General features: G+C 38.1%; 1 protein-coding gene across 4 annotated transcripts in view; it reads left to right on the top strand.

Annotated features, from left to right (window-relative positions):
• Positions 1–26,635, top strand: part of PARD3B (par-3 family cell polarity regulator beta) — a 1,041,870-nt gene that overhangs the window by 494,899 nt on the left and 520,336 nt on the right. For all 4 annotated transcript variants that reach the window (XR_011074130.1, XM_068544614.1, XM_068544613.1 and 1 more), the window contains exon 5: positions 24,938–25,026. Coding sequence is in view for 3 of the 4 variants with exons in the window: in XM_068544614.1 (XP_068400715.1) it covers positions 24,938–25,026 (89 nt within the window). In the remaining variant the exon portion in view is untranslated. The remainder of the gene's footprint in view (positions 1–24,937; positions 25,027–26,635) is intronic.

Below are 26,635 nucleotides of genomic sequence, written 5' to 3'. Positions count from 1 at the left end.
ATTTTTGTATTAAAAAACTTATTGCCATTACAAAGGATTATTCCATGTATATTGTAAATTATCCATGACATGATTTTTTTCACTTTATATTACAAGTGTCTGCATTTATCATTCATTTCTTCCCTTGACATTTACATATTTTAAACAATAGTCATTGGTATTTTCACCTTCTTTGAACTTCTTGTCTTAAACCTCATGTTAAGCAACATGTACATTTATTTGAGGTGTTTTCTATCAAATTATTGTCTAAAACCTTTACTGATACTTTGATATTGAGTTTATTTTTCCATTTTCTGTTTGAACTATATTTGGTCAGAATGCCTTATTGCAGAAAAGAATGTGGAATTCTGAGAAGCAGTGGAAGGTCAAGTTTAATACCTGTACAACTTATGGTGATGCTGTTGTTAGCACAGAACATACTCCTTTATTAGCCATATCGCTTTATTAGTAAGTGCAGGTTACTATCACTCGGTAGATTCCGGACTTCAGGTGAAGAAGAGCTGGCCTAATTAATTATGGCATTTCTAACCTCAATTAATTTGCTATTTTAGTGAAGACTTCAACACCTACTGGTGTTTTCCCCCAGGTGACAGTAAATATTACAGAAATAATACATTTTACCAAAGAGGTATTGAAGTACAGCTCTTTGGAAAGTCACATAGTGCAGACATGTTTGCATGACAGGAGCATTCTATGTGGGCTCTCTTGTGGCCTCTTAATTTTCCACGAAAATGAACACAGAATATGAGAGACAGGAAGTAAACACACAGTTTACATGGGAGCAATCACAGAGGCTTCTCTTTGTATTTCCTCAGAGACCAAGACATCCAGTTGCACCTAGTTCTGCATGGTTTGAGTTGCCTTTACAGCAGTTTTGTTCCAGTTTTGAAAACTGTAGTTGCTCTAACTGTATTTTGACGATCAGCTGTTTTTCTCATGTTTTAAAAGTAATTAATCCCTTGCTACTTTATGTATTTCACTACATTGGAGGGGATCTTTGAGGACATGCCTAAAATATGGAGCGAGAAACCATCTTTTATTTAAAATAGGGTCTGTTGCAATTAGAAAAAAGAAGGGACGATTTAGGACCAGCCCCTAGCTCTACCACCAGTGTGAAAGGCCCTGGATGAATAAGCCCACAAGTGGTGTGACTTGTCTGCATATCCAGCCCCTGCAAGGACTAGGGGGTGAATTAAGTGATGTGATTCAGGGAACACAGCAATTCAAAACCAGATGCTTAGACCACTAAGCCATCCCTTCCGGCACATTGTAAAGCATGAAGTTGTAAATATAGCAGATAATTGAGATTTAGATTTTAGATACGGTCATTGTTAGCAGCCCTCCTCTAGCTTGCTTTGCTTAGAGTCTTAGAAGTTTATTTAACAGTTCATTTTAATGCAGTTGCTGTCAAAATTAATTAAGGCTTTTTATTTGTTTCTTGTATTTTTAACTCTTCTTTGATGAGGAGAGTATTAATAATAAAAAGTGTCTGAACTTAAAAGTGCATCCAAACTGAAGATGGAAAATATTCTCTATATTTGGGACATAATATTTTGAGCCCTCTTTTTAGTTTCTTTTCAATTTCAGCTTAAAAAACAACACATACTTGTTCCTTCGTTGATTAAAACTGTCATCTTTCTTTGTCCATCATATAATGTACCCTCTATAAATTGGCTGCTTCCTTTCTTCTTATGCTAATTAAATAATAGTGGTTCTTAGTCTGAAGTGGGGCATGGGACTTGGCTTTTTATAAGCCTGGCATCCCCATAGCTAGCTTTTTAAAAAACTCATTGACCATGCCATTTGATGAGTAAATTTTCTCCTCTTTTTCTTCCTGTCTTCAGTACTATGGACAAAAATGGTCCTGTTTTATCAGGTTCTCTTCACTTCATAACACATCATTTGTAATGAGATTATTTGAGGAATGAATGAGATAAAGAATCTATTGAAACATTGCTTTATCCAATAGTAGACAGAGGCAAAAGTAGTATTTTGAAAAGCCATCAACCTGAAATGAATGTCACCATTTCCTCAGTGTTAATATTAGATGTTTCAGATGGAAAAATAATATTACTAATGATAACATCATTAAAAAGCAAACAAACAAAAAGCTCTACCAGGTTTAAAGTGATGCTTATCACAGCAGCTACTCAGGTTGGAATAAGCAAAATAGGTATAGTCTCATTCCATGTGGATATCGTTTCAACAAAAGATAGAGGCCATACCTAAGAAATTGTTAAAGAATGACTTCAAACATGACAGTGGGATTATAGGAGACTATAGGGTTAGGCCAACTGTTTGAGTCCAGAGCAATTATATATTGAGAGCTATTTTCATGCAGAAGTGTTCAAATGAATGTGATTCTAAGAGACCAATCAAGCAAATGGCATCAGGCTTTAAAGAGTTTGTAACTGCAAACCAAATGACTACCAAGTTTTTGCAACAGGCTCTAACTCTTGGGCAAGTACTTATCAGTCTTCCCAGTAGCAGACCCACACACTGAGAAGTCATCATTAGAGCCCTAATGAAACCTAAGGGTAATGACAGGAACATACTCACCAGCCAGCGATGTATGAGACAATTGTGCAGAGTCATTTCCTTTAGGGGGAAAGATTAAAATTTGACAGAGTTTGGGCTTAAGTGAGGAAATCAATTAAGACAAGAAGTCTTACCACCTGATCATGGTATATGATCCTTTAATGAATTGTTGGATTTGGTTTGCTAATATTTTGTTAAGAATTTTTGCATCTATATTCATCAGTGATGTTGGCCTGTAATTTTATTTATTTATTTGTGATTTCTGGCATTTAAGGTGAGGTAAAGAGTTTTTACTGTGTCTGCTGGTTCTCAGCTGCATTTAACTCTAAATAGTCCTTTTGCCGAAGTGGCATATTTTGGAGTGGCATATTTTGGTACCCTTAGTGGCAATAATATAGATTTATATGAATAACTACAGACTTCATAGTGCAAAGGATATAGAATGGTGCAAAACTTATGACCCCTCTTCTCTACAAGCTCCAAATTATCTGGATGAGCTCACTTGACCACCTGACTCGGGAGAGCAAAGTAAGCACAAGTTGCATGCCTGGCTCCTTTCATTGTCCATGGTACTTCAGCCCACTGCTGAATACCAGCCACCAAATTTCTATACATTTCTGTTTTTGGTGAGATAACAAATATGGACCTAAAATCTCATGGATTCCCCATTTACTGGAGCAGAGGGTAAGACTGAGTCCATTATTTTGTTCATACTCTTTTTCAGCCATTGGGCATCCTAACCGTTATTCTTTCTGCATGCATGTATTTCAGCCTTTAAGAATGAGTTAACACCAAGCTTTTTCTTTATTGTCATATTTGTGATTTGATTATTCCTTAGGAGGGCACCCACAGAAAAGTAACCAATATATATGATTATATAGACCTATTATTTTTGTTTCCTGTTGCCATTCCCTTCTGAAGAGCTGTTAAAGGTAATTTTAATCTGCTGTGATTGCTTCACAAATGGATAGGTCATTTGCCATATTTTGTAGAGGCACATCACCTGAGTGTCCTCAGCTACAGGAGAAGTATTTCCCTTGTAATAAGAAGAGAATAGAGAGGTTTACATCACCACTCAGTTTAAAAACCCTGTCAGGAAGCATGCACTTCTCTATGCAACCCCGGTTGTTCATTAGAAGTGTGAGCCTTTATCACTGATGAGGCATGGCTGAGGACTGGGTTGATGGTGTTGTGACAGACATCTTAACAGAAATTGGATTAGAAGAAAATCTCTATTTTGTTCAGGTCCAGGGAATCTTTGATTAGAAAGACTTCTTTCTTGTTTGGGATTCTGTTTTGTTGTGTATACAGAATTGAGTAAGTGATCTGTAATAGATTTGAAAAATAACTGCTTGTTCTTTTTTTATACCGTTCTTTTCTGTTATACTTATCACTTAGAAAAATATAGTTCAGGGAAGATTCAAATATTTATAACTATTTATAAATTGACATTTTGCTGAGTGACTAGAAAGATACAGTTTTTCCTTGGCTTGTTAATTTCTGCATGCAATTATGAAGAAGTGCACTGGCCCATGTTTCTTTGGGAGGGAATATGGGAGTACAGTCTGGTTCACAATCAGAAAACAGGGTAGGTGGATTGGCTTGTTCAGTGATTCATTCATTCACTAAATATGAACATCTACTATAAGCTGATAAAAATCAAGCAGAGACCTAAGGTGAACTGACATGACTTGCTTCCAACTTTGTAAGGTGGGAGCCATGTCAATTTCGTGAGCATTTCAGGTGACATTCGTCAGACAGTGTTTCCTGAGCACTCATACTGTGTTTTTGAAGCCTAGTGAACATGGAGGTGGGAGAGGTGGTAGTGACGCACATGCTGTGCTGAAAAGAATTGCCCGGTGATGTGGGGGAAGTCCTTATGAAGCTGGTTTCTGGCTCTTCTGTAAGAGGTATCAGAATTTTAAAAGGATCTGCCTGTTTCTCCTCTAGCAGTTTTCATTGCTTTAAATTTCTTGTCCTACAGAATTGCTCCAGTATCTATGCCCATTTGGTGAATCTGAATGGGTTTCAAAGATTAATCCAGAGATGACATTTGGATTAACTCATCACTGTCTAATAGGAGAAGTTTTAAGATGTGAATTAAGAAAACTAATTAGAGTATACCTTTGCCACCTACTTCTAGTAATTTTCTGGATCAGGGGTTGGAGGAAGAGATTTAGGTTTAGAGGCTGAAATTTGTCAGTCCCAGAATAGTGAGCAAACGGACTAGTAATCGTCAAGAATATCAGACCTTTAGCACTCACAGATTCAACATTTGAAATTTCATATATACCGCATGTAAGCCAAAGGTCCAGAGCATGTGATCATTTGTAATTTTGCCGCAGCACCATATGAATCACTCACACTGGGAAGTTCATGTGCAGGAATGACTTAGCTTGTCAAGGAGGCTTCAGAAAAGATCGCAGCCTTTGCTGACAGATTTTGAAGGGATGTTTGTACTGCACCTCTCCCCTCCCTGGAGGATCTCAGGAAAGTAGGTGTGAGCAGTGTGGTCAGTGAGATACCCCCCGCCCCCCATCCACTCAGGCTTTTTATCTGTAGCAGCCACCCCCTGCCCTATTCAGATATTGTCCCTTGTAGCAATCACTGCTTAAGGATATGTCTGTGAAAACATGTTTATCATTTCTGTAGTACAAATCTCTTATGATTCTGTCAGAGATATGGGCTTGCATTAACAGCTAAATATCAGTTCTTCACCTTGAGATCATAGTCAAGATTGGGGAGTTTGGAAAGCCTGAAATTTTGTGCAGAATTCTGTGTGTATATGCATATGTATACCTGTATTGGGAAGGGAACCATTACTGTCATTAGTTTTGTAGGTGAGACTGTGATCAAAAAAAAAAAAATATTAAAAACACCGCTTTAGATGGAGAATGTCTAATTTCTCTTAGTCTGTTTGCTTATACCTGCTGTTGTACATGGAAAGGGGTTGAGGTTGGAGGAAGACTAGCAGTTCCAGTTGGGATCTGGCTGGTGCGCAGTGGAGTTGAATTATGGAGCGTATAAAGGGGAACAGTGCAGAGGCCAGTCACTGCCATCTCCTCTCCAGCCTCTTTGCTCTTCCCTCCACAGCATAAGCTCATTAAGGTGATGAATATATATGATTTTATCCCTAGTGTGTGGCACAGTGCCTGGAACAAAGGGGAGCATCCTGCCCTGAAACTCTTTCATGAGCTCAGGAATTTCTTGTAGTATTCACTCCACCACTTTGATTTAAATGAAAACTGACTTTGCCCAGTGATACCACTTCCTCAGCAACCCTCTGAAGTAGAACATGCCCATTTTCTTCATGCTGCTTCAGGGCACTCCTGAAAATAGCGGAGGAGGAAGGTTTGGAGGCATTTGGGATGTGATGTACCACTGAAGGATGAAGAGGTGCCCAAAGCGGGAAAAACAATGGAAGAAGACAGTTGACCCAAGAGATTTCTTACCTTGACCTAAGTTTGGATCTAAAGAAATGAGATAGCTGAAAGAAAAGATATTGAGCAAAAGTTATCGAGCAAAAGTTTCAAAACGGCTTTGCTGCAATGATGGGGTCTTGCTCCCAGTCCTGTCTCTGGTGGAAGGTCCCCACCATGATCAGTAATCTCCAGTCTGGAGGTTTCAGTAGGACAGGTCTCCTTTTCCCAGCTGGCCAAAGCCTGACAGACTCAAGCTTGCAGCCACTGTGGGACCTAGATGGTTTTAAATATTGGTTTAGATACATTTTATAAATAATGAAAGTCATTTTAAATTACATTATATTAAATAAAATATAAAAGCATATATAATGAAACATAACCAGCCAGGTACAAATTGGTGCATTCTCTTTTGCACCAATCAATTATTTCAATCAATAAATAAAGATTAGCTTTCAATTCTGCTTTAAATTATCTCGCCAGAGATGGCTCTGGCAGTGGTTCCAGCTAGCTCTCAGCTTTGAATGCAAAGACAGTGCTATATTCATCTTTGAATCCTACTTGCCACACACCCCCGCCCCGCCACTGCCAAGCCCAGAGCTGGATGAGAAGAGAGTGAATGTCTACCGAATGTAAGCAACACGAAAGACTTAAAAACAAAGTCCTTGAACATGCCTTATTCGTGGACAAAGATGAGTTGCAGACTTAGTTCTCCATCTGATAATTGTAAAGCATTTTTCAACACAGACCTTTGACTTCCTACATTTTGAGAAATTTTTGGAAAGTTTCTACTAAACAGAGCATGCACCTAAATCCCTGTGGGGTTTTTTCCTGCTAAAACAAGTCCCTATGGACATGGTTGTGGATTCAACATTTTCTGCAGCCTATTTTCATAGGGAAGACTTTCATGGTGCAGACCGGCAGAGAAGTATGCCTGTACTGGCATGAGTGAAATGCATGTGCAAATGAAAAATATTCCTTTAATAGCATTTTCTTTTATCTTTACACTCTCCCAGCCAAGCTTGGAATCTGTGTAGCTTTGCTTCAGTGCATAAGGTACATTTCGAGAATCAAACCTGATTGAAATATATTTCAGCCAGCAAGAAAAAGAGTTAAGCTAGAAATTTTTTTCTAATTGCTAAATTATCCCGACTTCCTCAAGTCTTTTTATATTTGCCAGCTTTAGGTGATGGTTTGTAGTTACATGTGATGCTCTACTGCCATCAAACTGTCCATCTGGACAGAGTTGTATTCTAAATATTTGAGAAGATGCTATAGTTTAAATAGAGAGATTAAATGGAAGAGAAGCAGGTGTTTATAATACCTTTGATCATATGTTTTATGATGGGAGCATGACCTGAAGCAGTCCCTTATGGGAGAGTGTGCTGTATTGTTCAGTATCTTCACCCTTTCACTGGTAGACAGCACTATCTTGGTGTACTCAAGCGGTTTTGACAGATTCAGTAATACGGAAAACTAGGGAAAATTAGATGTAACTGGGTGGGGGAAGTAATCCATTTATAAACTGAAGCAGTCATTATAAACATGTTTGTATCAGTCTTGTATTTGAAAAAAATGTGTTTTCCACTTTTCTTTTTAGCACTTTTTGAAATGTGTTATTTGAGTATGAGTAAGAAACATTGGACCTTAAAACAGCAGCTGCAGGATTGCCTTGTTGAACTTCTGAACTTACACAGTTCTAAGGTTTTTAAAGCAGCCTTTTCATTGAACATATTTGCTTGGGAAGCAGCACACCCATAGGTGTTGGTGTTAGGTTGAAAGAGCAACAGAGCAGATGCAATGCTGATCGTGACATCAATAGTGGTTTTCATTTTTGGTACCTAGATAAGACTAGTCAGTGCGTCTGTTCAACTCAGATCTCACAAACAGAACAGAATTTCCCCCCTCCCCCCAGCTTTTTTTTTTTTTTTTTTTTTTTTTTAACTTACAGTTGTGTTTTAACTTCCTGATATCAGCTTTAGTCAAGCTTGGTCACCTTATAATTTTCTAAAAAAAACAAACAAAAAATCCCAGCAGGTAAAATGTGTAAAGAGTATGCATTTTAAAAAAATTTATCCAAAAAGTTTGTCTTCTCAAATCTAAATCAGAATACTGGCAAATCTTAACAATGAACCCTTAACTCTGCTAAATTACTAACAGTAAGGAGGAAAGGAAATATCCAAGAAAATATCATAGAAGAAGAAAAAGAAAAATAATGAGGTATGGAGGGAGGGTTTTAGTTTTATTTCAAGTAGACTTTACCTCATGTCATATATTTGTTCCCCAAAAGTTATTTAGAATCAGTATGTGAAGAAAGTATATAATTATATGTCTTTGTGAGAGTTTGCTTTTCAAGGGAAGCTTTCAAAAAACACAAATTGTTCAAATGAATAATCACCCTTAATTTATCTGTTGAAAAATTTTTATTTTCTTCAGTGGGGACTTAACCTGCCTTACTATGTGGTGTCTCCTCACTAAGTTCTGGGATATCTAGGATATTTTGTACCTGGAATAGACCTTAGAAATCTTCTTGTCCTTATTTTACAGATAATGGAAGAAAGGGTCAGGATATTAGGTGACATCACCAGGCAAAGCTATGAGAGAACTTCTATTGGAACCTGTGTCTCCTTTGTCTTAGACCAGAGCTTAATTTTACGACTATACCTTGGTCTGTCTTACTTTTGTTAAACCTATTAAAACCATTCAGCATCTCCTGAACACACGCCAGATGAGGAGGTGTGGCCAACTCTGCATGTGTCAAGAGTCAGTGGGATTTAACCTGTGAAGTGCATCATTCACAATGACACGATCTCTGTGAGACAGCCGGCTGGAATATTGACTTTCAGTGTATTTTACAAAATCCAGAATTGTTTAAACTCAGTCCAGTTTTACCCTAGAAGCATTAAGGTAACTTACCCTGTCGCTTAGCAGTGCGTGTGTATATATATGTGTGCACATATATCCCACAAGCCAAAGTTTTGAGATTAGTTAGTAGATTGATCTAATGAATTGTATTCTCAAAAAATAACTTTTTATTTAAAAAGTAAAATTATTATTGGAGGAGGAGATTCAAGATGGCGGAAGAGTAAGACGCGGAGATCACCTTCCTCCCCACAAATATATCAGAAATACATCTACATGTGGAACAGCTCCTACAGAACACCTACTGAACGCTGGCAGAAGACCTCAGAACTCCCAAAAGGCAAGAAACTCCCCACGTACCTGGGTAGGGCAAAAGAAAAAAGAAAAAACAGAGACAAAGAATAGGGACGGGACCTGCACCAGTGGGAGGGAGCCGGGAAGGAGGAAAGGTTTCCACACACTAGGAAGCCCCTTCGCGGGCAGAGACTGCGGGTGGCGGAGGGGGGGAGCTTCGGAGCCACGGAGGAGAGCGCAGCAACGGGTGCGGAGGGCAAAGCGGAGAGATTCCTGCACAGAGGAACGGTGCCGACCAGCACTCACCAGCCCGAGAGGCTTGTCTGCTCCCCCGCCGGGGCGGGCGGGGGCTGGGAGCGAGGCTCCGGCTTCGGAGGTCGGATCGCAGGGAGAGGACTGGGGTTGGCGGTGTGAACACAGCCTGAAGGGGCTAGTGCGCCACAGCTAGCCGGGAGGGAGTCCGGGAAAAAGTCTGGACGTGCCGAAGAGGCAGGAGACTTTTTCTTGCCTCTTTGTTTCCTGGTGCGCGAGGAGAGGGGATTCAGAGCGCCGCCTAAACGAGCTCCAGAGACAGGTGAGAGCGCGGCTATCAGCGCGGACCCCAGAGACAGGCATGAGATGCTAAGGCTGCTGCTGCCGCCACCAAGAAGCCTGTGTGCAAGCACAGGTCACTCTCCACACCGCCCCTCCCGGGAGCCGGTGCAGCCCGCCACTGCCAGGCTCCCGTGATCCGGGGACAACTTCCCCAGGAGAACACACGGCGCGCCTCAGGCTGCTGCAACGTCACGCCGGCCTCTGCCGCCACAGGCTCGCCCCGCATCCGTACCCCTCCCTCCCCCCGGCCTGAGTGAGCCAGAGCACCCGAAGCAGCTGCTCCTTTAACCCCGTCCTGTCTGAGCGAAGAACAGATGCCCTCAGGCGACCTACACGCAGAGGCAGGTCCAAATCCAAATCTGAACCCCGGGAGCTGTGCGAACAAAGACGAGAAAGGGAAATCTCTCCCAGCAGCCTCAGGAGCAGCGGATTAAATCTCCACAATCAACTTGATGCACCCTGCATCTGTGGAATACCTGAATAGACAATAAATCATCACAAAATTGAGGAGGTGGAATTTGGGAACAACAATATGTATATTTTTTCCCCTTTTTCTCTTTTTGTGAGTGTGTATGCTTTGGTGTGTGATTTTGTCTGCATAGCTTTGCTTTTACCATTTGTCCTAGGGTTGTGTCTGTCCGTTTTTTTTTTTTTATTATTTAAAAAAAAGTTTTTTAATAATTATTTTTTTAAATTTTAATAACTTTATTTTATTTTACTTTATTTTATTTTATTTTATATTCTTCTTTCTTTCTTTTTTTTCCTCTCTTTTATTCTGAGCCGTGGGGATGAAAGGCTCTTGGTGCTCCAGCCAGGTGTCAGGGATGTGCCTCTGAGGTGGGAGAGCCAAGTTCAGGACACTGGCCCACAAGAGACCTCCCAGCTCCACGTAATATCAAATGGCAAAAATCTCCCAGAGATCTCATGTCAATGCCAAGTCCCAGCTCCACTCAACAACCAGCAAGCTACAAGTGCTGGACACCCTATGCCAAACAACTAGCAAGACAGGAACACAACCCCACCCATTAGCAAAGAGGCTGCCTAAAATCATAATAAGGCCACAACACCGCAAAACACACAACCAGACGTGGACCTGCCCACCAGAAAGACGAGATCCAGCCTCATCCAACAAAACACAGACACTAGTACCCTCCACCAGAAGCCTACACAACCCACTGAACCAACCTTAGCCACTGGGGACAGATACCAAAAACAACGGAAACTACGAACCTGCAGCCTGCGAAAAGGAGACCCCAAAAACAGTAAGTTAAGTGAAACGAGAAGACAGAGAAACACACAGCAGATGAAGGAGCAAGGCAAAAACCCACCAGACCAAACAAATGAAGAGGAAATAGGACGTCTACCTGAAAAAGAATTCAGAATAATGATAGTAAAGATAATCCAAAGTCTTGGAAATAGAATGGAGAAAATACAAGAAACGTTTCACAAGGACCTAGAAGAACTAAAGAGCAAACAAACAGTGATGAACAACACAATAAATGAAATTAAGAATTCTCTAGAAGGGATCAATAGCAGAATAACTGAGGCAGAAGAACGGGTAAGTGACCTGGAAGATAAAATAGTAGAAATAACTGCTGCAGAGCAGAATAAAGAAAAAAAAATGAAAAGAACTGAGGACAGTCTCAGAGACCTCTGGGACAACATTAAATGCACCAACATTCGAATTATAGGGGTCCCAGAAGAAGAGGAGAAAAAGAAAGGGACTGAGAAAGTATTTGAAGAAATTATAGTTGAAAACTTCCCTAATATGGGAAAGGAAATAGTTAATCAAGTCCAGGAAGCACAGAGAGTCCCATACAGGATAAATCCAAGGAGAAACATGCTAAGACACATATTAATCAAACTATCAAAAATTAAATGCAAAGAAAAAATATTAAAAGCAGCAAGGGAAAAACAACAAATAACACACAAGGGAACCCCCATAAGGTTAACAGCTGTTCTTTCAGCAGAAACTCTGCAAGCCAGAAGGGAGTGGCAGGACATATTTAAAGTGATGAAGGAGAAAAACCTACAACCAAGATTACTCTACCCAGCAAGGATCCCATTCAGATTTGACGGAGAAATTAAAACCTTTACAGATAAGCAAAAGCTAAGAGAATTCAGCACCACCAAACCAGCTTTACAACAAATGCTAAAGGAACTTCTCTAGGCAGGAAACACAAGAGAAGGAAAAGACCTGCAATAACAAACCCAAAACAATTAAGAAAATGGTAATAGGAACATACATATCGATAATTACCTTAAATGTAAATGGATTAAATGCTCCAACCAAAAGACATAGACTGGCTGAATGGATACCAAAACGAGACCCATATATATGCTGTCTACAAGAGACCCACTTCAGACCCAGGAAAACATACAGACTGAAAGTTAGAGGATCGAAAAAGATATTCCATGCAAATGGAAATCAAAAGAAAGCTGGAATAGCAATTCTCATATCACACAGAATAGACTTTAAAACAAAGACTATTACAAGAGACAAAGAAGGAAACTACATAATGAACAACAGATCCATCCAAGAAGAAGATATAACAATTGTAAATATTTATGCACCCAACATAGGAGCACCTCAATATATAAAGCAAATACTAACAGCCATACAAGGGGAATTTGACAATAACACAATCATAGTAGGGGACTTTAACACCCCACTTTCACCAATGGACAGATCATCCAAAATGAAAATAAATAAGGAAACACAAGCTTTAAATGATACATTAAACAAGATGGACTTAATTGATATTTATCGCACATTCCATCCCAAAACAACAGAATACACATTCTTCTCAAGTGCTCATGGAACATTCTCCAGGATAGATCATATCTTGGGTCACAAAACAAGCCTTGGTAAATTTAAGAAAATTGAAATCATATCAAGTGTCTTTTTCGACCACAACGCTCTGAGGCTAGATATCAATTACAGGAAAAAATCTGTAAAAAAAAAAATACACATGGAGGCTAAACAATACACTACTTAATAACCAAGAGATCACTGAAGAAATCAAAGAGGAAATCAAAAAATACTTAGAAACAAATGGCAATGAAAATACATTGACCCAAAACCTAAGGGAGTGCAGCAAAAGCAGTTCTAAGAGGGAAGTTTATAGCAATACAACCCTACCTTAAGAAACAAGAAACATCTCAAATAAACAACCTAACCTTACACCTAAAGCAATTAGAGAAAGAAGAACAAAAAAACCCCAAAGTTAGCAGAAGGAAAGAAATCATAAAGATCAGATCAGAAATAAATGATGAAGGAAAAAATAGCAAAGATCAATAAAACTAAAAGCTGGTTGTTTGAGGAAGTAAAACTGATAAACCATTAGGCAGACTCATCAAGAAAAAAGGTAGAAGACTCAAATCAGTAGAATTAGAAATGAAAAAGGAGAAGTAACAACTGACACTGCAGAAATACAAAGGATCATGAGAGATTACTATAAGCAACTGTATGCCAATAAAATGGACAACCTGGAAGAAATGGAGAAATTCTTAGAAATGCACAACCTTCCAAGACTGAACCAGGAAGAAATAGAAAATATGAACAGATGAATCACAAGCAATGAAATTGAAACTGTGATTAAAAATCTTCCAGCAAACAAAAGCCCAGGACCAGATGGCTTCACAGGCAAATTATATCAAACATTTAGAGAAGAGCTAACACCTATCCTTCTGAAACTCTTCCAAAACATAGCAGAGGGAGGAAAACTCCCAAACTCATTCTACGAGGCCACCATCACCCTGATACCAAAACCAGACAAAGATGTCACAAAAGAAGAAAACTACAGGCCAATATCACTGATGAACATAGATGCAAAAATCCTCAACAGGATACTAGCAAACAGAATCCAGACGCACATTAAAAGGATCATACACCATGATCAAGTGGGTTTTATCCCAGGAATGCAAGGATTCTTCAATATATGCAAATCAATCAATGTGATACACCATATTAAAAAATTGAAGGAGAAAAACCATATGATCATCTCAATAGATGCAGAGAAAGCTTTCAACAAAATTCAACACCCATTTATGATAAAAACCCTCCAGAAAGTAGGCATAGGGGAACTTTCCTCAACATAATAAAGGCCATATATGACAAACCCACAGCCAACATCATCCTCAATCGTGAAAAACTGAAACCATTTCCACTAAGATCAGGAACAAGACAAGGTTGCCCACTCTCACCACTATTATTCAGCATAGTTTTAGAAGTTATAGCCACAGCAATCAAAGAAGAAAAAGAAATAAAAGGAATCCAAATTGGAAAAGAAGAAGTAAAGCTGTCACTGTTTGCAGATGGCATGATACTATACATAGAGAATCCTAAAGATGCTACCAGAAAACTACTGGAGCTAATCAGTGAATTTGGTAAAGTAGCAGGATACAAAATTAATGCACAGAAAACTCTTGCATTCCTATACACTAATGATGAAAAATCTGAAAGAGAAATTAAGGAAGCACTCCCATTTACCACTGCAAAAAACAGAATAAAATACCTAGGAATAAACCTACCTAAGGAGAGAAAAGACCTGTATTCACAAAATTATAAGACACTGATGAAAGAAATTAAAGACGATAGAAATAGATGGAGAGATATACCATGTTCTTGGATTGGAAGAATCAACATTGTGAAAATGACTCTACTACCCAAAGCAATCTACAGATTCAGTGCAATCCCTATCAAACTACCACTGGCATTTTTCACAGAACTAGAACAAAAAATTTCACAATTTGTATGGAAACGCAGAAGACCCGGAATAGCCAAAGCAATCTTGAGAAAGAAAAATGGAGCTGGAGGAATCAGGCTACTTGACTTCAGACTATACTACAAAGCTACAGTAATCAAGACAGTATGGTACTGGCACAAAAATAGAAATATAGATCCATGGAACAGGATAGAAAGCCCAGAGATAAACCCACATACATATGGTCACCTTATTTTTGATAAAGGAGGCAAGAATATACAGTGGAGGAAAGACAGCCACCTCAATAAATGGTGCTGGGAAAACTGGACAGCTACATGAAAAAGAATGAAATTAGAACACTGTCTAACACATACACAAAAGTAAACTCAAAATGGATTAAAGACCTAAATGTAAGGCCAGACACTATAAAACTCTTAGAGGAAAACATAGGCAGAACACTCTATGACATAAATCACAGCAAGATCCTTTTTGACCGACCTCCTTGAGAAATGGAAATAAAAACAAAAGTAAACAAATGGGAACTAATGAAATTTAAAAGCTTTTGCACAGCAAAGGAAACCATAAAGAAGACGAAAAGACAACCCTCAGAATGGGAGAAAATATTTGCAAGTGAAGCAACTGACAAAGGATTAATTTCCAAAATCAACAAGCAGCTCATGCAGCTCAATATCAACAAAACAAACAACCCAATCCAAAAATGGGCAGAAGACCTAAATAGACATTTCTCCAAAGAAGATATACAGATTGCCTACAAACACATGAAAGAATGCTCAACATCATTAATCATTAAAGAAATGCAAATCAAAACTACAATGGTTGACATGTACACACTGATGTGTATAAAATTGATGACTAATAACCTGCTGTATAAAAAAAAAGAAGAAAAAACATATTTATTAGGTTTATAGACATGTTTGCAATTAAAAAAAAAAACTGTTACCTTGGGGAAAAAAAAAAAAAACTACAATGAGATTTCTTCTCATACTGGTCAGAATGGCCATCATCAAAAAATCTACAAACAATAAATGCTGGAGAGGGTGTGGAGAAAAGGGAACTCTCTTGCCCTGTTGATGGGAATGTAAATTGATACAGCCACTATGGGGAACAGTATGGAGGTTCCTTAAAAAACTAAAAATAGAACTACCATACGACCCAGCAATCCCACTACTGGGCATATACCCTGAGAAAACCATAGTTCAAAAAGAGTCACGTACCAAAATGTTCATTGCAGCTCTATTTACAATAGCCAGGACATGGAAGCAACCTAAGTGTCCATCGACAGATGAATGGATAAAGAAGATGTGGCACATATGTACAATGGAATATTACTCAGCCATAAAAGAAACAAAATTGAGTTATTTGTAGCGAGGTAGATGACCTAGAGTCTGTCATACAGAGTGAAGCAAGTCAGAAAGAGAAAAACAAATACCGTATGCTAACACATATATATGGAATCTAAAAAAAAAAAAAAAAAGGTCATGAAGAACTTAGTGGCAAGATGGGAATAAAGACACAGACCTACTAGAGAATGGACTTGAGGATACGGGGAGGGGGAAGGGCAAGCTGGGACAAAGTGAGAGAGTGACATGGACATATATACACTACCAAACGTAAAATAGATAGCTAGTGGGAAGCAGCTGCATAGCACAGGGAGATCAGCTCGATGCTTTGTGACCACCTAGAGGGGTGGGATAGGGAGGGTGGGAGGGAGGGAGATGCAAGAGGGAAGAGATATGGGAACATATGTATATGTGTAACTGATTCACTTTGTTATAAAGCAGAAACTAACACACCATTTAAAGCAATTATACTCCAAAGAAGATGTTAAAATAAATAAATAAATAAACGTACAATTATTAGAGCTCAATCTCTAGAATAATGACATACTTGATAGTTTTTCATATAAATCCTTTTTAATGCTTCACAATGTAATATTTCTTGCTCTCACCATTTGTCTAAAATCAGCAGCTAAGAGACATCACAAGGTAAATATGTTTAACATGCTTGCATACAAACCTCAATCTTAGGACACATGGCCCCTTGGTTCTTTCTTTGTCCCTTAGTTTCACCTTGAACAAGGCATTAGGCTTTTTTTTTTTTTTTAACTTGAATAGGTCCATATATAAAATTGGAATATGAATGCCTAGAAATTATTTAGGATTGTCATGAATATGTATCTAGTTGTCTGTGAAATGTTGTGAGATCTTTGAAAGATGGGTAAAGTATATCCAAGACATCATTCGAGTTTTTGTTACTGTCATTGAAAGAAAAAAGAATCCATAAAGTGATCAGCATAAGATCAGCATTCATTAAGTGAGCAACTATTTACCATGGTACACAGAAAGAGCTCTGAATTGAGAATCAAGAATCTTGGATTCTGGCTTTGTCACTATCACAATAATTTAAAAGACTTGTCACCTCACCCTTCTGTGTCTCAGTTTCCTTAGCTATAAAATGAGTGGACTAGATTAGCTTGTCAGCACCATTCTTTCTAGGGCTTGCTTAGTATTGTTCAGGATATCTGAGGATCTGCACTATTTATTATTAGGCAGTGCCAATTTCTAGATATATGGATATATTGGGTTGGCCAGAAGGTTTGTTCGGCTTTTTCCATAAGATGGCTCTAGTAGCACTTAGTTGTCTTTAATTTCATTCAAAACAGTTTTGTTAGATTGTATGTGACAGCTGTCATATTAGCATGCAGTTAAAAAAAGACATATCAAAATTGGTGAATTTTTGTGCAGCCATTTTAATATTGAAGATGGAAGAAAAACAACATTTTGGGCATATTACGCTTTATTATTTCAAGAAAGGTAAAAATGCAACCGACATGCAAAAAAAGATTTGTGCGGTGTATGGAGAAGGTGCTATGACTGCTCAGACGTCTCAAAGTGGTTTGCGAAGTTTTGTGCTGGAGATTTCTAGCTGAACAATGCTCCATGGTCACCATGGAGCAGTTTAAACCAGTTTAGACCAGCAGTTTAGACCAGTTTAAGTTGAGAGCGATCAAATCGAGACATTAATTGAGAGCAATCAACGTTATATCATGTGGGAGATAGCCGATATAGTCAAAATATCCAAATCAAGCCTTGAAAATCATTTGCACCAGCTTGGCTATGTTCATTGCTTTGATGTTTGGTTTCCATATAAGTTAAGCAAAAAAAACCTTCTAGACCATATTTCCGCATGCAATTCTCTACTTAAATGTAATGAAAACCTTCCATTTGTAAAACAAATTGTGATGGGCAATGAAAAGTGGATACTGTACAGTAATGTGGAATAGAAGAGATCGTGGGGCAAGTGAAATGAACCACCACCAACCACTCCAAAGGCCGGTCTTCATCCAAAGAAGGTGATGTTGTGTATATGGTGGGAATGGAAGGGAGTCCTCTATTATGAGCTCCTTCTGGAAAAGCAAATGATTAATTCCAACAAGTACTGCTCCCAGTTAGCCCAACTGAAAGCAGCACTCGACGAAAAACGTCCAGAATTAGTCAACAGAAAATGCATAATCTTCCATCAGGATAACACAAGACCACATGTTTCTCTGATGACCAGGCAAAAACTGTTACAGCTTGGCTGGGAAGTTCTGATTCATCTGCTGTATTCACCAGACACTGCACCTTTGGATTTCCATTTATTTCAGTCTTTACAAAATTCTCTTAACGGAAGAAATTTCAAATCCCTGGAAGACTGTAAAAGGCACTTGGAACAGTTCTTTGCTCAAAAAGATAACAAGTTTTGGGAAGATGGAATTATGAAGTTGCCTGAAAAATGGCAGAAGGTAGTGGAACAAAAGGGTGGATACGTTGTTCAATAAAGTTCTTGGTGAAAATGAAAAATGTCTTTTTACTTAAAAACTAAAGGCACTTTTTGGCCAACCCAATACAACCTAATATACATTTTATATATATAATATTTACATTTGTTTTATATATATATATATATATATATATATATATAAAATGAATAAACATATCATCTATATAAAATAAATTATGGACGTGTCAAATTGCTAGGACTGAAACGTTTTGGGGTAGGATCTGTGACACCAACTGAGATATTTCCCATGGCACGGCATTGCCCAAGGCATGAAGAAAATATATTAGGTCAAGCTTGAATAACAGTGCTTGACTACCAAAATGGATGTTCATCTCATGTGTGCATATCAGATACAACTTGTTTTTATTTTAGTACAGATATTCTTGTTCTAAAAAGTCAAAACATATTCTGAAATTATGCCCAGAATTTTAATTTTATAATTTACATGATGTTTATGTATGAGCACCAGGCACATAACCTAGCATTCAAGTCTTCTCGGTATAATTTTTCTATTACTCTCATTCTAACATTCATATGCAATTTCAAAGGAAACTTGCAGTTGGCTTTTCAGAATGCAAATCTTGTTATAAAATACACCTGAGTTTTGGAAACATAACTCAATTGCAATTAAAATTTTGTAGGCAAGTGGTTTCAAATGTGGCTAAAATGCATTGCGGTGGGGAATCAAGGCCATATATCTTCACCTGTAAGTCAAAGCGAGCCATCTACAGATAACATCTATTTCAGTTCTCGTCTGAGAGATGAAAAACTGAGCAGTAAAGCTGTTTTTAATATTGTTTTATAGCTGTGCATGACTAGGGAATAGTGATGAGAATGTGGGTAACGTTTTCTTCCAAGAAGTTTTATCATGAGTGTTAAGTTTATTTGGAGATGTGTAACTTAATGAGGCTACGTCATGAATACACTTTCCTGTACGAAATCGGTGACTTATACCCACAGTGAATGTTGAAACGATAGCCTGGTGCCAACACCAGGATCACACTGGAGAGAGAGGGCTGCCCTGCCTGGTACTTGGCCCCTTCCATGCAGCCTGTGAACACTTGCCGTCGTGAGCGCTGGTGCTAACTAAATGTGAACACCTTTACTTTCCAGCTGCCGCTAATTGGTTTGGGACTATTTATGTAAGGGTTGATTTTAAAGCTAAAAATAGCACGGTGATGTTTAAATCCAACTCATTCTGGCTGTCAGAAATGCTCCCATGATCCTGAAAGTGTTGCTAAAAATGTTCACGTTTTAAAAATTGTAGTAATTAAACTTGTCTGTTGTGAGAGCCACATATGATACGTTCCCTGCTCTGATAATCAAAGAGGTAAAGGACAAGCTTCTTAAAGGTCTCTGCCTGGCTGGCAAGACACGACCTCCTGCTGAACTTTATTAGGGAGCAAAGTATTGTAATGTGAGCAAAAGGAAGAAACAAAGTAAATTTCAACATAGCTTTATACCCTTGTATTCTATGCAACCGATCAGATCTATTTTAAGTTAACATTAAAAATAGAAATTATAATAATTTTGCCAATAAGATTAAGCATAGAGCTTGCCAAACCATAGTGTTTTCTGGAGACAAATTTGAGGATTTGAAATCACGTAATTAATATTTCTCAAATCTAAACTGAAGAAATATAGTGACTGTTCAGCACCTGTTGTTTATACCCTAGCTCTTCATAATGAGATGATTTTTGCCCCTTTATTTCCAAACTTAAAAGTCATGATTTTACAGATTTGGCTCAAAGTTATTCAAATAAGCTATGAGAAAAAACATATAATTTTTATTTTTAGCTTTGTGTGATTTTGTGACTCTTCATTTCATCCTGTTATTTAGTGAAGGAAAAGCCTAAGTGATCTTAAATTATTGCATGTCATTTATTTGGTAATTTTTGGAAAAAGTGATTTTTATGGACCCTGTCAAGAAATAAGCTGCCTTTGTCTAAGTCTTGAAGCACTGCACTGCTACAGTATTGTTGAAGTCAATTGGGAATTGGCTTTGTGTCCTTGTAGGCTGTCCTAAGCATCTGTCTGCCTGCCCCATCTCTAGAGAATATCAAAGAGTTCTTTTACTGCAATATATAGAAATGATTTTGGCAAGTGACAAACACTGCCCATTAGTTGAGATGATAAACTATAGTTACTACCCTTTTTGATAGCTGTGGCAAGCAGAGTTTTTGATGCGGCTTTTAAAATAGTAGGACTTTTGTCTTAGACACGTAAGTCTGTGAGTGTGTGTTTTTTCTTTAAGTCTGTAGTGATTGACATGATTGCTATATAACTGTAGTCAGTTCAGAATTACCCTTGAGCAGATTATCACATTGCAGTTGGGCCAGTATTGCTTTCAAATTCTAATTGACATTTTCATATACTGGGAACATTAAGTACTTTGTTGACATAAATAAAACCTTTACTTACTATCTAACCAGAACTAGAAAAAAAGTCCTTTGAACCTTGCGGAATGTTGATTTGAACCAGAAAATATGTTATTTTCTTACCTTGGCATGGGATCAACAAGAAAATTACAGTTGGAGTAGGGAGCAGAGTCAAAAATACAGTTAAAACCTTATAACAAACATCCCAGTTTTTTCTTTGACATTCCGAGGATATATGTCCATATAGAATTACAAAGCCAAAAAAGAATATTTATTTTAATAACTGCCACTGTTAACTGTTCATAGACTAGACTTATTTTGTTAAGATGGTAATACTCTCTAAATTAAGCTACAGATTCAATGTGATCCTTATCAAAATCCAGCTAGCGTTTTTGCAAAAACTGATGCTCAGATTCTAAAATTCATATGAAAGTGCAAAGAACCCAGAATAGTCAGAACAAACTTAAACAAATAATTGGAGAATTCTTACTTCCTGATTCCAAAACTTAGTACAAAGCTATAGTAATCAAGACTGTGTAGTACTGGCAAAAGGATACAAATATAGATCAATAGAATAAAATTGAGAGTCCAGAAATAAACCCTTGCATTTTTGGTCAGTTGAGTTTTGGTAAGGGTGTTAATACAACTCAGCACAGAAAGAATAGTCTTTTCAACAGATGGTGCTGGCACAACTAAATAGCCACATGTGAAGAATGAAGTTGGACCCCCTACCTCACACAGTGTACAAAACTTAACTAGAAATGGTAATAGGCCTAAATGTAAGAGCTAACACTATAAAACACTTAGGAAAAAATATAGGGTAAATCCTTGTGACCTTGTGTTAGGCAGTATTTCTTAGATACGACACCAAAACGCAAGGAATTAAAGAAAAAATAAATAGAACTTCATTAAAATTAGAAACTTCTGTGCTTCAAAGGGCCCATCAAGAAAGTGAAAACACAGACCATAGAATGGGAGAAAATTTGGAAATCGTGTACCTAAGGAATTTGTATATGGAATGTTTAGGAAGCTCTTACAGCTCAATAATAAAAATACAAATAATTAGGCATTTCTTCAAAGAAGATATACAAATGTCCAACAGTCTCATGACAAGTTGCTCAGCATCATTAATCATTAGGGAAATGCAAATCATTAGTCATTAGGTATGTGCAAAACAAAAACCACTTTACACCCACTATGATGACTAAATTGTTTTTAAAAACAGGAAAATAACAAGTGTTGGTGAGGATTTTGAGAAATTGGAACCCTCATATATTACTGATGGGAATGCAAAATTGTGCAGATGTTTTGGAAATACTATAGCAGTCCCTCAAAATGTTAAACATAGTGTTATGATATGACCCAACAATTCCACTCCTAGGTATATACCTGAGAGAAATGAAAAACATCTGTCCATGCAAGAATTTCTCATTCTTAGCATTATTTCACAATTGAACACTATTTCAAATATTCGTGGCAGCATAATTCATAATCATAAGCAAAAGTGGAAACAACCCAAATGCCCATGGAGTGATGCATGGGTAAACAGAATGTGGTACAGCCATACAGTGGAATATTATTTGACCAAAAAATGGAATGAAATACTGATACATGCCACAACATGGGAGGGTCTTAAGAACATCATGTTAAGTGATAGAAGCCACATATCTTATGGTTCTGTTTATATAAAATGTTCAGAATAGGTAAATCCTTATCGACAGGGCTTCCCTGGTGGCGCAGTGGTTAAGAATCCTCCTGCCAATGAAGGGGACATGGGTTCGAGCCCTAGTCCGGGAAGATCCCACATGCCGTGGAGCAACTAAGCCCTCACGCCACAGGTACAGAGCCTGCACTCTAGAGCCCGCAAGCCACAACTACCGAGCCTAGAGCCCGTGCACTGCAACAAGAGAAGCCACTGCAGTGAGAAGCCCGCGCACCACAACGAAGAGCAACTAGAGAAAGCCTGCGTGCAGCAACGAAGAACCAACCTAGCCATAAACAAACAAACAAACAAACAAACAAATTTTATTAAAAAAAAATCCTTAGTGACAGAAAGTAAATGATTGCCATGGGCTGTGGGAAGCAGGAAGCATGGGGAGTGCTGGCTGATGAGTATGGGGTTTCTTTGTGGGGTTTTGAAATTGTTCTAAAATTACATAATGGTGATGGTTGCAAAACTCTGTGAGTAAGTTAAAAAGGACTGAACTGTACTTTTTCAAAGGGTGAATTTAATGTTATATAAAGCATATCTTAATGAAGCTTTTATAAGAGAAAAAGTAGTGGATCTTAAAGCTCCAGTCAAGCCTTTAGACGATTGCAGCTGCAGCCCTGCTGACACCTTGACTGCAACCTTATGAGATTCTACCCCACAACTGCCCAGCCAAGCCACTTCTAAATCTCTCACAGAAACTATGGGAGATAATGTTTTGTAGCCATTTAATTTTGAATTTATTGCACAGTATTAGGAAGCTAATAGAATGCCATTCAGCTTATTTACTCATTAACATTCACTAAATCAATTCTGTGTGTTGTGTGCTTAACATAGAGAGGACTAGATACGGCCTCACCCTTCATGGAGCTCCCTCTTGTGAGAGAGAGAGATGAGAAAGTCAGTGATTTTGATTTTGACATAAACGCTGTCATCAAATGTTCTGTCATGTGCAATAGTCACAAGTATGTATATTTTGTTAAACTGTCTCTTCAGGTATTCTTGTAACCTGCCCAACCCTGTGACTTTTCAATGTAAGCATACATCAAGCCCTTCCTAATAAGGTGAATGTTTGAAAGCTTTCAAACACATTCAATTTGGTACCTTAAACTAAAAAGCATCCTTTAACTTTTTGGATTTTTTTTTTTCTTTCTTTATCCTCATGAAGACGAAAAAGCGAATAATTTTTTTAAATCTAGTGTAGATCAAGTGCTTCCCAAAACTACCAACCCCTAGGTGAAATGTTGCTCTTCAATCTAAAAATGAAATACATTTTTTTAATCACTTCACAATGACACACTGCTTAAGTTGTGCCTCCCTGTCTTGTTTTCTTCAAAATATTAACCTAATTCCTTTATGTCCAGCCTTTTAACTCATCTATTGTATTTTTTGGTTGAAATGGTACGTTTAGATCCATGAATGCTCCATGTAGTTTGTTTCAGTGAAACTTGAGTTTGTAATGAGCGCTATCTGTGACTCTGCTTCTGAAGAGTGATGTGTCTGCAGAATTACTCTGTTAAAGTTCAGTCCACACGGGGAGGGGGAAGGGTAAGTTGGGACGAAGTGAGAGAGTGGCATGGACATATATACACTACCAAATAAATGTAAAATAGATAGCTAGTGGGAAGCAGCCACATAGCACAGGGAGATCAGCTTGGTGCTTTGTGACCGCCTAGAGGGGTGGGATAGGGAGGGTGGGAGGGAGACCCAAGAGGGAGGGGATATGGGGATATAGGTATATGTATAGCTGATTCATTTTGTTATAAAGCAGAAACTAACACACCAATGTAAAGCAGTTATACTCCAATAAAGATGTTTAAAAAAAGAAAAAAAAGTTCAGTTCCAAAGCCTAGCAGAGAACTAATGTCTTACTAAATGAGAATCTAAAGCGGGCTGGCTTTCTAGAATCCATTCTCTACTCTATGTAACACCCAGTTCAACTTTGCCACCATCCTGGAGTGCAAGACCTCTCTCGCCCTCTTACCTCTCTGCAGTAGAAGAGTGTTTACCATTTTAGAAGTTAAATGGTTAATTTTAGTTTCTCTGTGCTGAAGATCATCCTCAGAATTAAAGTCTTAAGGCAAAGTAAGAACTCCAAATTTCTTTTCCTGCACTAGTCCTGTCACACTTTTGATAGAAGGGACCTTGCGAGGCAACTTTTTTTTCATGAATTTTGCTTTCTTTATATTTTTAGTGTCACCAGGGGGATGCAAGCAAGTACAGTACATTAAAGCTAATACATCACTACCTGTCAGTGGCACCTTCCCTTTGGTACCCCTTTTCCTTGCTGATTTAAAACACTCAGTCCCAAAAGCTTATGGTTGAGTAGCAGGAAGCTAAATGATGTATTCCAAAGCTCTTAACATACTGCCTTGTGTAAATGGCCCGTTTGAGTATTTCAGAAACCAAACGGAAGAGAAAAGAACATTGAAAGCACTGAAAAGATTAACACCTGTTTCTAGTCTTCAAAGAAGTTGGAGCACACTGTATATATCCAGAGTAAAACCATTTACTCTCTCCCATTGAGACTTTTTATTCAAATCTTCAATTCTATGTGCATAACATCCACATGCTTATGGGTTTGTTTCACTACAGAATTCCACACAGGACTTAGAAGATGGAGAAGTTATGAATGGTGTGCAGACAGAACTCCTGACATCGCCGAAAACTGTGGATGCATTGAGGTATATTCTATTTATGTGAATAAGAATATTTTATTTCAATTTAATGTTTGGTTTTTTTTAGCTTATAGTTTTTATTTTATAGGAAACATCAAGATAAGTAGAATACTTGAGTGAAACCTAATTCTAAAATTAACTGCTAAATTACTTTTTTTCTCTCATTTTCTTTATATGATATGAGAACTTCCTGACGAACATATATACAAATGAGCCTCAATGCTTCCAACTCTTCTGCAACCTGGATTTCTTAATTGCTTTTTTCTTCTCTTTGAACAACAGTTTAAAGTGAACATTTCAGTGTTCATCAGGGTGCAGTGTTTTTCTTTGATGTCAGCTCCTTGAATATTACTGTGCCTTGTGTTTTAACAATCTTGCAATATTTTGCTCTATGTGTATAAAATGAATCCAGCCTATCAACCTGGATTTTTCATGTTTTTAATGTAAGTAACTTATTATACAAAGTTAGTTGCTGTCATGTTTACGGGCACTTGCTTTGCTCTGCGCTAATTTCCATTTCATCCCTAGCTACTGCCTGGGTTCAAATCCCAGCTCTGCTGCTTATTACTTCTAGGAGCTTAGACAAGTTGCTCATCAATCTTTGCCTTAATTTCTGGTCTGTAAAATGGAAATAATATTAAAACCTTCAGAGGGCTAGTATGAAGACAAAATTAGTTATCATGTGTAAAGTACTTTGAACAGTGCCTGAGTCAGAGTAAGTCCTGTTGCTACCACTATCATCAACATCATCATCATCTTTATTATTATCATCATCATCATTTTTAAAGTTGCTTCAAAATTTGCATAAGTAATTTCATGTTTAATAGATTGTTGGCTTTAGCACTGAAAGGTGATGCTTTTGAGACTGATGGTCATTCATTCATTCAGTCGACATACTCCTTTCATTCAGTCCAGTTATGAATAGGTGCCAAGCATGTTACATGGAATTAGCTTTAAAAAAAAATGTGTGAACACCTTTTATCATGCTGCTTTACTGTGTGGAGTTTCCTCAAGCTTATAATTTATGGCCATATGACATAGTTACTCTTTATTTAGATTGTGTTTCTTTGATTAATGAGCTGCACAATATTTAAAATTTGGTACAGAAAATCTCCAGGGCACTGTCTTTTTAGAAGCTTGATAAGATTGTTTTTGGAGGTAGGCATAATGAATGTAATACTCTTACTCTGTTTGCCTTTAATTTCATTTTTTTAAAATAAATTTATTTATTTAATTTATTTATTTTTGGGTGCATTGGGTCTTCGCTGCCGCGCGCAGGCTTTCTCCAGTTGTGCTGAGCGGGGGGCCACTCTGGCGTCGCGGTGCGCGGGCCTCTCACTGCGGCCGCCTCTCCTGTTGCAGAGCACGGGCTCTAGGCACGCGGGCTCCAGAGCGCAGGCTCAGTAGTTGTGGCGCACGGGCCCAGCTGCTCCGCAGCATGTGGGATCCTCCCGGGCCAGGGCTCGAACCCGTGTCCCCTGCACTGGCAGGCGGATTCTTAACCACTGTGCCACCAGGGAAGCCCTAATTTCATTTTTTTAATGTTAGCCTTTTGAAAAGTTTGCTAACATCTTGGCTAAGTATTACGTTGTTATAGAGTTAACAATTGTTTGGT

This window comes from Eschrichtius robustus, chromosome 5 (assembly GCF_028021215.1).
Source record: "Eschrichtius robustus isolate mEscRob2 chromosome 5, mEscRob2.pri, whole genome shotgun sequence".
NCBI lineage: Eukaryota > Metazoa > Chordata > Mammalia > Artiodactyla > Eschrichtiidae > Eschrichtius > Eschrichtius robustus.
The sequence above is the reverse complement of the archived record's forward strand: the minus strand, read 5'-3'. Positions and strand labels throughout refer to the sequence as shown.